Source organism: Hemiscyllium ocellatum, chromosome 3, assembly GCF_020745735.1.
Source record: "Hemiscyllium ocellatum isolate sHemOce1 chromosome 3, sHemOce1.pat.X.cur, whole genome shotgun sequence".
NCBI lineage: Eukaryota > Metazoa > Chordata > Chondrichthyes > Orectolobiformes > Hemiscylliidae > Hemiscyllium > Hemiscyllium ocellatum.
Window position 1 is genome coordinate 110,130,130 of NC_083403.1, and position 14,899 is coordinate 110,145,028.

General features: G+C 41.2%; 1 protein-coding gene across 1 annotated transcript in view; it reads right to left on the reverse strand.

The window, feature by feature from the left end:
* hcrtr2 (hypocretin (orexin) receptor 2) overlaps nucleotides 1–11,913 on the reverse strand; it is a 69,316-nt gene extending 57,403 nt beyond the window's left edge. Inside the window, exon 1 of the mRNA XM_060855008.1 lies at nucleotides 11,715–11,913. Coding sequence (XP_060710991.1) covers nucleotides 11,715–11,913 — 199 coding nt within the window. The remainder of the gene's footprint in view (nucleotides 1–11,714) is intronic.
* Nucleotides 11,914–14,899: the final 2,986 nt, after the last annotated feature.

The following is a 14,899-nucleotide window of genomic DNA, read 5'->3' on the forward strand; positions in this document are numbered from 1 at the left end:
TGTTCATAATACTGGTTTGCAGTGTTCCAATTGTATAAAACTGTCCCATCTAATATTGCCAATAAATGGATGGTCATTATGAGAGGTTTCATCTATTCTAGGTGTGGAAAGCTCCAGCATAGTTGTCATGGGTAGTGATATGGCGAAAGTCACAGTCTATATGCTGGGCATATTGGTGCCAAAGTTGGTAACAGCAATGTTCAGTTAAAGATGGAGGAACAATGTAGCAGAGGAATAGTTCCTATTGTTGCAGTTATGGCAAAAGCAGCATTCTCTTTAATTGAAGTGGCAAAGGTGATATTTGAATGTCTGAGTCTTGCTGACTGATTGTCACATCACCACATCCTTCCTTCCTTAACCTGACAGCATCTTGCGATCTCATCGCTAAGTTAATGGCCAATACGAGTGTCTCTCATGGTGTTATTTTTAATAATGTCTTTGATACTGTAGAATATTTGGGCTGTAGACTATGGGACTGTGCTGATCTTCCTCTAAAAATCTGTCAAGAGAAAAGAACATCAGGAGTTCCTATGCCATTCCAGTCTGACATCATGGGTTGCTGAGATCAGAGTGGTGCTGGAAAAGCACAGCAGGTCAGACAGCATCCGAGGAGCAGGAAAATCAACATTTCAAGCAAAAGTCCTTCATCAGGAATGAAGAAGGGCTTCCTGATTAAGGGCTTTTGCCCGAAACGTCAATTTTCCTGCTTCTTGGATGCTGCCTGACCTGCTGTGCTTTTCCAGTACCACTCTGATCTACACTCTGGTTTCCAGCATCTGCAATCCTCACTTTTGCCTACCATGGGTTGCTGACAGTGCACAAGATGGGGGTAGTATAACCTTTAAACCATGCAAGAACATAAGCTATCCAGGATAGTGATTCATACCTATGGTACTCACAGTCACTGTCTCTTCCAGTCTGAGATCTTGCAAATTATCTCATTCAAAAGCAACTTCTCAAATGTTGGTCATGTTACAGACACCAACTTCCCGTCACTTCCTGCCTTCTATTGTGGAAATGGACAAGCACTGGATACCACATCATGGAACCTGTATGTTTGCAACAGTAATCTGATTAATGATAAGTACTAGTATGTTTATTTTTATTCATTCATGGGAGTGGGCATTGTTGACTGCACCACCTTTTTTTTGGCCATCCTTTGATGCAGTTGAGAAGATGGCCACTGTTTCTTGAACTGCTGTAATCCATTTGGTACAGATAGGCCCACAATGCTGTTAGGGAGGGGTTCCAGGATTTTAACCCAGTGACAGTGAAGGAACAGTGACATATTTCCAAATCGGAATGTTGCTTGACTCAGAAGAGAACTTGGAGATGGTGGTGTTCCTAATTATCTGCTGTTCCTTGTCCTTCTAGATTGTATGGCCATGGATTTGGATGGTGTTGTCTATAAGAGACTTGGTGAAATTCTGCAATGCATCTTGCAGGTGGATAGCGTGTATGTTTGGGAATATTGGAATAACCTAATGCCCATTATGTGCCAAATATTCATTAGCAACAGAATTTAAAACTGTACACAACAGCCCAGTTTATAAAGTCATCGAGTCATGCAGCATAGATGAGGCCCCTTAGCCCCAGTGATACCATAGGTACTGTGTAGAAGCAGGCTTTCCAGCCCAAAGTGGTTGACAGTGGTATTGACGTTCCATATGATCCTCCTTCTACTTTATTCCACCTAACCCTGTCACCATAGGCATCAACAATTACGGAACTAATCCTATTGCCACCACCTATTCTTTAGGATCTCCTCCAGTCAGACAACAATGATTTAATTTTCTATTGAGAAGTGGACAACAATTTCCAAATTTCCCAAATCTGCCTTCTCTACAAGACTGCATCTTGCAATCCAGTTTTCACTGTAGACACCTCTGAATGTTCCAGGCCCCTGGGAGAATTCTGTATTCACATTTGTCATCTATATTGCAGCAAGATCTAATGCCTGAATGGTTAGGGAGAATGGAAGTTCATTTTTCATTTTCCAGTGACAGTACGTAACAGACTGTACCCTACAAGCAGCAACTGCATGGTGCTATGAAGTTGTAGAGGTGTACTGTACCTTTAAGAGAGTTGAAAAGCTAGCAAGGACTGAAAGCGTAGAATGTCCTGAACAAGGGAATAATGTAACACTTGATCAAAACAAATAGCAGCACATGGGTTATGTGAAACAAAAACAAATTCAAATTCAGCCAGTTTAAATCATGCCCCAAGATACCAAATTCCAATCAAGTGTGAATTTAGTATTTTGATAATATTAAAACCAATGAAACAAAACAATGTTTGGGAGTATAAAACTAGACATTTGATCAGGTAGAATGAGAACTGCCAAGGACGTCCACAAATATTGACTGCGAGTTGAAGAGCTCTCTGAAAAGGTATCTGTCCATAAGAAGTTTGCACAGCAGAACACTGAAACCAACCTGGAGAGAATCTACAGATGAAAATCTATAAAGGACACTCAACAAAGCTGAGTGGTTTTGAAACGTGAACTTATTTTCGTAAATCTTAATCGTGATTTTTTTATCAAACTAGTATTATAGAATGGGAAGTAAAAGATAGGTTTAAGAAAAAGGAGTTGTAAATAATTGTTGGTTTAATGTTCTCTGTTGAACTTAAAGAATAAAATTGTCAATTTTTATGTTAAACAGTCACCTATGGGATAGTTCTTTGCCTCTCAAATTTTAACAGATTACAGCATGGTGGTGACTCTTTTCTGTGTTGCTGGCTTAAATTAACAGAGGGGTTTACCCCGGACATAACAATGGGGATTAATTTTATGCCTATTCATTCAAATGGAATAGTGGTTCCAAAATCCATAGGACTGGAGTAAATGACGTTAACAGCTTCATTCAGTAGTGCCTTTTTGACAGTTCTAGTACATTCAGGGATAATATTGAAGTATTTGCTTCTACAGCTCAAACCAGTCACTTTTATTCAATTATTAGGCTAATAATGTGATTTTATATCAGATTGACTTTCACATTGACAAGGATTAAAAACAGATACACCATCAGTTTAACCATTGTCACTTAAAAATCATTTCAAATATATTTCTTAGGTGAACGACACATATTCCAGACTTACGAACAGATCTACAAATTTTAGAAGGTGGTTATAAGAAACTCTAGTCATGATCTAGATTTTGCAATGGCCCAATAATCATAGAATTAGTGGAGTCTTGCTGTATCTCTTCTGACTCTGAGGGAATTACCTGGGAAATTGAAGCTTCTGATCAGAACTTCCCCTACTCCTGTTTTGGTTGTGCAATATAGCAGTATATTCAATTTGAGGATTTTACTGAAGTCAAGATGTCTGCCTACAGGGGTGTGGTTCAATAGAGTCCCCTGATAGGGGTCACATGATTATTGCAAATTAGGAAGGACCTTTGTACATGCTGTTTTTTATATAAAACAAAGAAAGTATATTGCATCCATTATCATGTAGGTTCAAGTTATCCAAGTTACCAATCAGAATGGCCAGAATGTTCTGAGGATCTGAATTCAAATCCGACCATGGTAGATGGTGAAACTTGAATCCAATAAAAACCTGATATTAGAAGTCCTAAAGATAACCATGAATCCATTGTCAATTGTGGGAAAAATACATCTGGTTCACTAATGTCCTTCAGGGAAGGAAACTGCTACCCTTACCTGGCCAGGCCCACAGCAATGTGGTTGAGTTTTAACTGTTCTCTGGGCAATTAGGGATGGGCAATAAATGCTGGTCTAGGCAGTGATGCCCTCATCCTATGAAAGAATAGATATAAAAAATCATACACACAACAGCTCTCAATAGCCACTGTTTGTTATTTTGGCTCGTCCCACTTTTGTTTATTTACATGCAGAGCACCCATGGTCTTTGAAATGCTTGTGTCTTTTGATGGAACATATGCAGATTGGTGGATTTTTTTTCCAACATCTGCTGGCTGGAATGATGTGCTCTCTGGTTTGCTTTCCAAACCTTACCAGTTAACACGGCTGATTTATGCTGTTGGCTTAGATATATTTTTCCTTTCGTTGCATTAACTCTGTCTGAAAATCTAGAAGAGATAGTCAACAAAAGAAATCATGCTGGAAAATGAATACACTGGTCTTCCTAACCCTCCATTTTAAAGAATACAAGATAGGATGGACAAGTCTATCTCACTTACCAGTTTATGTGATTTGTTTTTCCTTCCAGGAAAGCAATTTTTTAATTCTCCAACTTAAGCATCAATATTCTTTTGTGTCCCTGCAGTCAGACCCTGTGCATCTTCAATTCCCGCCTCAGGTGACTGACTGTGTGGAGTTTGCACGTTCTCCCCGTGTCTGCATGGGTTTCCTCCGGGTGCTCCGGTTTCCTCCCACAGTCCAAAGATGTGCGGGTCAGGTGAATTGGCCATGCTAAATTGCCCGTAGTGTTAGGTAAGGGGTATATGTAGGGGTATGGGTGGGTTGCGCTTCGGCGGGTCGGTGTGGACTTGTTGGGCCGAAGGGCCTGTTTCCACACTGTAAATAATCTAATCTAATCTAATCTTGCACAGTTTGTTTCTCTTGTTTGTTAGCTGATGTGGCCTGTGAAACACTATGAATCTCTTCTGGACTGTTTAGGATTAGATTGTGACTTGTTTCTGCTGAGGTGAGTGTCTTAGCATTGGATCTGCCACAGCCATCAGGTCTCAGGTTAATTTGCCCCCTCAGAGTGAGCATTGTTCTAACACAGAGCCTCAACTTTACCTTCAGTCCACTTTTAGATTGCCTCTGACCACTCTGCAAGAGGCAGCAGGGTCTGTCTGAAACTTTGTGTGCGGATAATTCTCATCGCAATGGTTAAAAACTATTTTTCTCTTTAGACTTGACATTCCCAACCTGCACTCATATGTAAGTCAAACCATCCAAATCTTCATCTGACACCCCTTGTAGTCACTTTTGGTTGACCTGAATCATTGTCTGATATCTTTGTAGCAATCGTCTTTATAGGCATTGTTTGTCTGATTCCGAGCTAAACACTTTTGTACCAAAGTGGTTTAGCTTCATGCACTTAAAACACAGTTTTCCACACAAAATGGACATGCTTTCTTTTGTTGTTTATGATTACCTCTATAACATTTACAACTTGTCCTTCAAGCTTGATCTTTCTGTTGGCTTGGTGCTTTTTTTTTCTACATTGTTACATGTGTAAAATGTCAGCAGATTATCAATATAGCGCACAGCTCTGGGCTGATTACCAACATAGCACTAAGTCAGATTCTCTTCTCTCAATGATTACAATGCCATGGTAGGATCTCATAGGACTAAGATGATTCGATCTTTCATTCACTCATCTTTTAGTTCCATAAATTCAGAGGTACCAAACAGCATAGTAGACAGTGTCTGCTGCTCTCGGTGTGGTCTCCTCTATGCTGGGGAGACAGGACGCCAACTTGCCGAACATTTCAGCCCTGTGGCTGACCAATTCGAATCCCCCTCCCACTCTGCCAAGGACATGCAAGCCCTGGGTCTGATCCACCGCTCAATCCTAGCCACCAAAGACTGGAGGAAGAACAATTCATCTTCCACCTGGGAACTCTCCAGCCACACTGAATCAATGTTGATTTCATCTGTTTCCTCATGCCTCTCACCCCACCTTATCCCAGAACCAGCCCTCCAACTCGGCACAGCCCTCTTGAACTATCCTACCTGTACATTTTCTTTCCCACCTATCCACTCCACCTTCTGCTCTGACCTATCACCATTAACCCCCACCTCAATCTACCTATCACATTCCTAGCTACATTCCACCTCCTTCCCCCAGCGCCACACCCCTCTTTTTATCTCTCTGCCCCCTTTTCCCCCTACCCCCTAGATTCCTGATGAAGGGCTTATGCCACAAGTGTCAGCTCTCCTGTTCCTCAGCCTGGCTTGCTGTGCTTTTCCAGCACCACACTTTTTGACCCTTTTTCTCCCTTGGTCCCGAATGCTGAACCCAAGACAATAACATGCACTTGGAGCTCATAATGTGTCTTCAAAATGTTTTAAAGTTCCTTGCATGTGTTTTTTCTGTACTTCAGAAAACATTAGCATGGAATACATTTTGAAAGTCTTTTAGTCATAAAGTCATAGAGTTATACATCATGGAAACAGATCTTTTGGTCCAACACATCTGCACAGCCCAGACATCCCAATCTGACCTTATCCCATTTGCTAACATTTGGCCCACTTCCACTAAACTTTATTTATTTACCCATGCCTTTTAAATGTTGTAATTGTATATGCCTCCACCACCTCCTTTGACATTTTGTTCCATAGATGCACCACCCTCTGCACAGAAACATTGCCCCTTAGGTCCCTTTTAAATCTTTCCCCTCTAACTTTAAACCTATGCAATCTACTTTTGGACTCCCCTACCTTGGGAAAAAGACCTTGGCTATTTGCCCTATCCATGTCCCTCATGATTTTAAAACCTCTAGTCAACAAGTCCATAACTATTACATAATTCTTCCTTTGTGCATGCAAGACCTCCCAATTTTGCTTCATCTTCCCTATGATTTCATCCAGGAGAAAAGCTGTAACCATTTTCTTTTAACCAGCGTTTAAACTGTATGATGTGAGGTATGCAATTCATCAATATTTCAAAATCATCTATTTTGGATTTTTGGATTTTGAACTAGCAACATGTGTTTTTTCTCTGTGTGTGAAGAGGTTCAATGATTAACTTCTATGTATTTTTAAAGTCATGATGACTTATTTTTAAAAAAAAAATAATATTGAAATTGAATAGTTCTTAGAGGTTAATGGGAATTTATTTATTGAGAGAATTTTATGAGCACTAAGTAAACAGTGTAGTTTATCAGGTTTGATGTAGAAGACTCTGGAAATGTGGGGGCAGGGGTGGTCAGTTTTAGTTTAGAGGAATTGCCAATAGATTGGAAAAGCTTTTTAGTTTCAGTTTGATCATTTGCAAAAATCTTGGCTGAAACCGGAAATGTAAAACAACTGCTCCTAAAGAAGGGAGATAATTTAATACTGTTAAGAAACAGATTATCTCAATGCAAGGAGTTCAGTTTGAAAGTTCCAGACCAGAAGTGTTTGGTTAAAATGCTGAACGGGTTGCTTTAAACAGAGAAAGTCTAAGTTGGTTATATGAAGATTCAAAAAAAAATTATCATATTCTCAAGACAAGAAGCAAGCAGGTACAGTTACATTAAGCCCTACAGAGGGAATAGAGGAAGGAATTCTCTATGATATGAATATTGTTAAGGATTTTTTTAAGATTAATAGGAGTATATTTATCATGAGTTTCAAAATCTTTAAACTTGTGTTTAATGTAAGTAGTTTGGTTAATTCTATTTTTCATTATTTATTTTACATATAAATTTCTATTTTATTATTAAGACCAAATCTGCAGCAGTATGTAATTATGTTTCAGTGAAAGACACTGAGATAAAAACAAACAAAAAAGAAAATAAGATCCATCAAGCCATACTTCAGTCTAGGATCTGACTTGTCCAATAGTAACATCAGCTACGATCATAACAACTGTGACTTGCTTTGTTGAAATGCACTTTTTAAAAAGATCTGCAGATCACTCATCATCAGCATGTATCTGTGTCTCCCAGTCAGTAGCTGTGTTTTTGTACAACTTTGTAATACTCACCTCAGGGCGGCCTCTTCTAACGCCATGTTTTGAGTGGATAGTGTAGCAGTGTGTTCAATACATAGACTTTATTGAAGTGAAGTCAAGTTGTCTGTCTACAAGGGCTGTGCCTCATGGTACAGGTCACATGACTAATCTAACGTGATGCATTTCTATCCAAACAGTATTAACTTAAATTGAAGAATTCAGATCGTTCTGCTGAAGTTAATCAAATAGTTATCCAAGAAAAAGGAGGCAATTAACAACACAGTCTATCTCTTGGTTAATATTAAACTGACTCCACAACTTACTGTACATTTCCTCAACCACACTTTCCCCAGATCCCTTATGCCCCTCAGATTCTGACCAGACATTCCCACTTCCCAGAACTCAACAACCCCTGCTGCTAAACCTTACACCATCCCATATCCGCTTACCCTGGGACCTCACCCCCCTTTGAACCCCTATAGTCCTGACATTTCCCCTTTTTCCTGGGTTCGACACCTTACAATACTCCACTCCACACTGCCAGATCTGACACATCCTCTTTTCATCCAGGATCCTTCACTTACACCTCCCAACTGCCCAGAACCTGACACCATTCCCACTGTCACTGGACCTGGCAAACCTTCACTACCCACTGCCCCATCAAGCCTGGAACCCAATGTCTGCCACCTTCCCCAGGACTCTACACCTCCCTCCCCACTGCCAGACCTGACACTATCCATCTCCCCTGATTGCCCTGCCCCAACTATAGAATGAACCTGTACAGCTCCATATTTCTGAAAGGACCCAGTCAGAATCTCCTGCCAGATATATGGAATTCTTGCTCAATGGAAAAAATGCGAGCAGCAATCTGAGTGTGATTGACACTCCTCAAGAAATCCATCCATTGTGTCTGCAAGGTGCCCAATGACAGCTTCACTGAGTTCTAATTCCAGCTGTGACAATAGCAAATAAGAAATTGGGGTTCTTGTGCTAGATTTGGCTGATGTGGTTGGAATGTCTGGTCCTGTCATTTTCCATTAGTCAGATGGAATCATTCACCCACCCAGCCCCTCCTCAACGTTTCTGAAAGGACACAAACATCAAACAACTGCTGCCCATGCAGATTAGCACCCACTATTATGTATATACACTGTACTCTAAAATGATGAAGAATCAAAGCTAAACCATTTTATCTGTCAGTGGATACTGTGATGTAATTTTAATGTCAAATTAATAGTATTTGTAGAATACAGCACATAGGAACATATGCTGGCAGATCTACCTCACTGCATTCTGTGTAGAACTCAGTAGGAGTTCTTGAATACTCTCATCTGTCTTTGGTCAGGGATGAGCATGAGCATTGATCTCAAAAGAAGCTTTCAGTCTACATAGGAATTTCAAGTACTCAAACGATTGTGTGTGTAGATAGTCATTTCATTCAGCTCACTGTGCAGTGTAGAATAATGCTAACAGGACAAGTTCAACATCCACTCTGTCTGAGGTAGTTCTTCGGATTCACCCCATCACCTTACCCCATCCTTATCATGATCACCGCTTCTCAATTCACAGATAGTGCCTACTCAGGATTGTGATTCTCCATCTGTACGAATGGATTGATTTTCAAGGTACAGATCATTGGACATATGAGGAAGGACATTCTGTGAGGAGAAGGGATTTGGAGTGCAGGATTTTTTTTTAACTTGTCTTTCCCCTCCCTGCTGCCACTTTCCTCATCATTAGGATGATGCGATTCAAAGTGTGATGCAGCTTGATGGACAGGTTGCCTTCATTTTCAAAGATTCAAGACAAGCACCTCCCAGTCATTTATGATAACGCTGTTAAATGTAAAAGAAACCTTTGGAGCATTTTCTTTGTCTTCCCCTGGAATGTTGCCCATTTCAGTGTTAGAAAAAAACTGGGTCTGCAGGGAAGCCATTTTTTGGTCACTAGGCCACCGAATCCAGTCGATTGATTGTGCATGAAGTTTGCCTGAATCCTTAGAGCTCTAACCTCAAAATAAACAGCAGTGTTTGATGGTTATCCAGGATGCAGTAGAGATATTCCTGATGTAAGTTCTCCATTGCACGTATGTGTTGCTGACTGATACATAGTCCAGGTCTCACTGCAATGCACTCATCAATGATGGCCATTAAAGAGAGATGGCTGCCAAAGTGTGGGAAGTGCTCAATATAGTACAGAGCCTCTCCTTCAACATATATGGAAGTGGAATTAGCGGACCAGGTATGGGTTGACTGAAGGATATTTTTTTACCAACAATCAATGTAAAGTGAGATTCTTCCTTGCAAAATTGGAGAGACTGAGAGCAGCTTGCAAATTTTGAGCAAAGTGGGTAACAACACTGTAGCCATTTGTATCATGTATCATGGAAGTCAATTTAATTTTGACATGGAGGCGAGTGAGGTTAAAAAAGCTTTCAATCTAGATGGTATTTAATGTTATAATCCAGTTAAAGACCAGTGATGAAAGTAGCATATTGGTAATGACTGAAGTGTCATGTCATGAGATTTTCGATGATAATAGAGGAGTGTTCTGGCAGTTTATCCAAGGTCCTATTCCAAATGGCAAACTCTACTCTATGAAAATGACAGTCGTTGTCAGCCTTCCTGTCCCATTAATAGGTGTATTTCCCTACTCGCACATTCACTGTTTCTCCCAAACCAGGCAAATGCAAAATGCATCTTTTCTGTTAACAAAGTTCCCGTGTGGATAGAAATTGCACATTATTGCATGGTATGGGTTGGAGCTAATTTATTCAAACATTTTGCTACTTTAAAGTTGGAAGTGAAACCAGGAGTCAAATACCAATGGAGTATGTCACCGTTCATTCAACATACTTTCCGTTGTCCATGGGATGGTTGTTTACAGGCTCAAGTCTTTTGGATGTTGCCAGGTCAGGGTCAGGTTCAAGAAGTGGAGATGGATGCATGATATGAACAATTGTATGTAATTGTCTGACAAAGCTCTGGTTATAAAGTGTATCACACTGAAACCTGTGCTCTTAAAGGACTTTACAAATACAGGAACAGAATTCAAAAGTGAAAACAATTTCTGAAATATTTTGATAACAGTTTGATCATGCTGTAACGATATTCTCAATTGTGGGCACTGGAAGAATATGAAAGGGAGTTTGGGGTTAGAGGTCTGGATTCAGGAAGGTATCAGAGTTCATGATTTCATTCCCCGGCTTTCCCAATGCCATTGTTCAATCAAGGCACCTCAGTCAGAATTCCATGATGTAACTGTGTAGCATTTTGTAATGAAAGTGACGCCAGGTTTCAGAATTCATTAGTTATGGTGTGGTTTTGTTTTGGGACTCCTTGGATGTCTCCTTAAACTGTTGTTCTGGGAGAATCGGGAATAAACATTGAAAAGCCCACTTGTGCAAACAGTAAGAATGGGTCGAGGAAGCACAACCGGATTAAGATCTCTGTTCACGCAAGGGCAAAGGGAGCGCCAGCTGCTCTTCCAATGTGCACTCTGATAAATCTCTCACTAGCGAAGCTCTCTGATACAGTCCAGCTCCCTCACTATGTGAAACGCTAAAAACGATATTGAAGGCATTTATTCAGTTCTCTGCAAACAAGGACCCTTTCTCACCCTAGAAAATTACAAACAGAGTTGGCCTTGCTCGGCAATGACATGGCATGTAAAGTCAGGCACCTGCAACCTTATCTCTGCCCATAGAACATACCCGAACTGTCAGATCCCCAGCATCCGCAGGAATTTGCTGATGCCACACACTTTTAGCTAGTTTGGGTTTTCAGTCGGTTTGATAATCGCTGCTAATATTTATGTACTCCTGAGAAACCAAGACATCCTTATATTCTCTCCCAGTACACCTATTTAGCATTGGAAAACTGGCTAGGAGTGGGGGGCTCATATCACCAGGTGTCACTTTTATTACTGCAAGACAAGGCGCTTTTAAAATTAATATCGGACGGTTGTTTTTAAAAGTGACTTCTTGCAATTGCTGCCTGTTTCTAAGTGAGCAAAGACAGGCAGCGATAGAGGTAGGTAAAGGTTTAACAATACATCAGCTACAGGAACACCAAAACTCAGCTCCTGAATGGTGCATAGGGCAGCAAAGTGTTACTCACCCAGTATGTTTCCGACCAGGGCGACAATGAACACGATAATATAAGCGATAATGAGCACCCACTCGTACTGCTCGGGATATAAATATTCCTGCCACAAGTAGCGAATAAACTCATCGTCGTAATCAGCGCCGGGCAGGAGGGCGCCGCTGCTGTTGGTCTCATTAAGTGCAAAGAGCGGCTCAGCCTGGTCCTCCTCCATCTCCTTCATTGCAGAGTGTGCTCACAGAATGCCCACTCCCTCAGACCGCTCCATTCCCCGGCGGTGGTGCCCAGGGATTTCCGTGAGTGGGAGGGAGTTGCTCAGGGAGGAGGTTTCACTCCAACTCGCTGACGTTCTCCCAGTGCCCACTCCCCACCAACTTCCCTCTCCCGCAGTCTCTCCAATGGGAAAGGGAATGAACGCATCAATCCAGCCACTCCTCAAGCCTCCACAATCCCCCCCTTCCCTCCCCCCCCCCCCCAAATCACCTGGGGGAACCCCCCATTCTAATCTCCACCCCAAGACTGGGAGACCTCCCTGCCCCCACAACCCCTAGACTGAGAGACAGTCCACCCTCAAAACCCCCAACCCCCAGACAAGGATCTTCTCATCCTCATTTCCTACTCAGGGATTCCCCCATTCCCCATTTCCTTTATCCCCTCCCACCCCAGGCTAGGAAACATCTAGCACTCATCCCCTCTCCCAACCCTGAGAGTCTCCCCACCCTCATTCCCCTCATCATCCTGGGAGTGGTCCCCCACTTCCCACCTCCTCAGCCCACTTCCTACTACTGGGATCGCTGGATTAACTATCCCAGGCTCTGTACTTGCTACTTGGAGTGACCCTCTACCATTCAACAGACCTGTGAAGATACACAGTATAGTGTGTGTGTGTGTGAGAGAGAGAGAGAGAGAGATGGAGAGAGAGAGCAGAGAGTGCTTTTGGAAAGCCATGGGTCCAAAAGCATAAACAGCCTTACTTGATCCAGATTGGAGGACATTCTTTCCTGATTTATACTCAAATATATCTGGGGTCTCTGATCGAAAACTCTCAAACAGTACAACACATGAACAGGGAGACTAGATTGCTTGCAGTCTGTTGGCTGCAAGCCAGTAGTGCCACCTAACACAGTGCAGAGGTTTACACATATCCCCAAGGGGCATATATCCTTATAAATATACTCAAAGGGTATTTATCTTTACACACAAGAGGCATGTACCCCTACATATATACCTAAGTGGATATGCACCTACACACACAAGTGGCATGCATTCTTACACATATACTGAAAGTGCATGTATTCTTATGTACCTGAGGGGCATATGCCCTCACACATTTACAGGGCAGAGGGGCATGTTCTCTTATACATTTATCAAAAAGGCATGCATCCTTACATACATACCTCGAGAGACCAGAGCAGTATATACAAATATCCAAGGGGCATGAACTCCTACATGTACCCAAAAGGGACACTTCTCTTACACAAATACATCTTTTCCATGTACCTGACACACATGAACTCTTCCAAATGTGCTGAATGCAATGCCTTTTTACATGTATTCTTACATATGTACCTGAACAGTATGTATTCTTAAGGATGTATCCAAGTGGCATGCTCTCTTATACTTGTACACAAAGGCTATGTACATAAACACAGGTAACCATGGACCATGTACTCACACATGTAACCAAAGGCTATGCATATGTGTGCATATGACTGACAGACATGTGCTCATGCACTGTTACACATGTACCCATGAAGCACATAGTCTTACATGTACCCAAGAGGCATATATTCTCACACTTGCAAGGGAGAGTATGTGGTGTTAACTATGTATAAAGGGGGAATATATTCTTGCACAAAACCAGGGAGAGAGCAAGGTGGTTATTAAAGATGTGAGAATACAGTACTGTTTAAAGTTGCAATCAAAGCTATGAGGAGGTATAACACAGTAGAAGGATAATAAATAAGAGGCAATCACACAATGGGAGTGGAGAGTTAGTCAAAAGAGGTTAGGGGAGCAAATATGTAGACAAATTTCTGAGAAGGCCATGAACATTAAGGCAATAATAATGGGAAATACCAGGCACCCTAATACTAACTGGGGATGAAATTAATGTGAAATACACCAAAACAGCAGAGTTTTAAGATGCATTCAGGGAAATCTTATTTAGTTGATCATGATGGGGTCCATTTCTAGCCTGAGTTTTAGAGAATGATGCTGGGCGAGTGGGAAGACTCTCATTTGGGGAGAATTTTGGTGGAAGTGATCAACATTCATTGTGATTTAGAATGGTTATATAGGAATGGCTGAAGCTGGACCAGGCGAAATAAAACTTTCAACTGGGGATCAACTAATTTTTACAAGCTGAGATATGATTTCAATAAAGTTGACTGTAAATAATGCTTGAAGGTTAATTAGTGCCAGATCAGTAGAAAGCAGTCAAGGAAGAAATGGTGAGAACACAGAACAAGTATGCCCCCCTCTGAAAAGGGATAGGCAAACAAATCTACAGTCCTCTCCATCACCACTCCCCTAGCCCAGAATTGCAGGGAGGTAAAGAAGAAAGAGCAAAAGGTGCAACAGACATTTGAGATAGGTGTCAAGAGCTCAATACTGCAGAAAAGCAAGAAGACAAAAAAAAACAAATGGAATGAAATTACAATAGAAATTAGGAAAATAAAGATGGGGCATGAAAAGCTATTCATTTATGAAGAAGGGTCACTCTCAAAATGTTAACTCTGCTTGCTGTTCACAGATGCTGCCAGGCCTGCTCTAGTTTTCCAGCAATTTCTGTTTTTGTATCTGTTTTTGCTTCTAGCATCTGTCATTCTTTGTTTCTTATTATGAAAACTATTGACAGGGAAACCTTACAGGTGTTTTCCCAATGCATAAAATTTCAAAGAGGCTAACTAAGGAAAGAGTATTAAGGACCGTATTGGTACCATGCGTGTAGAAATGGAGGGCATGGATATCATTTCACAGAAATGTTTTCACACAGTAGTGGAAAATCAAAACACTATCCATCAGAGTCAGCATGATTTTGTGAAGGGTAAATCATGTTTGACTAATTTGCTAAAGTTCTGCAAAGATAGGACAAACAGTGAAATTCACAGCTGACCTTGGAGGAACCTGTATGGGAGAGCTTACAGCACAGGAACAGATAAGTGCATAGTTTTTAAGGTGTAACCTTGCTGTAAGTC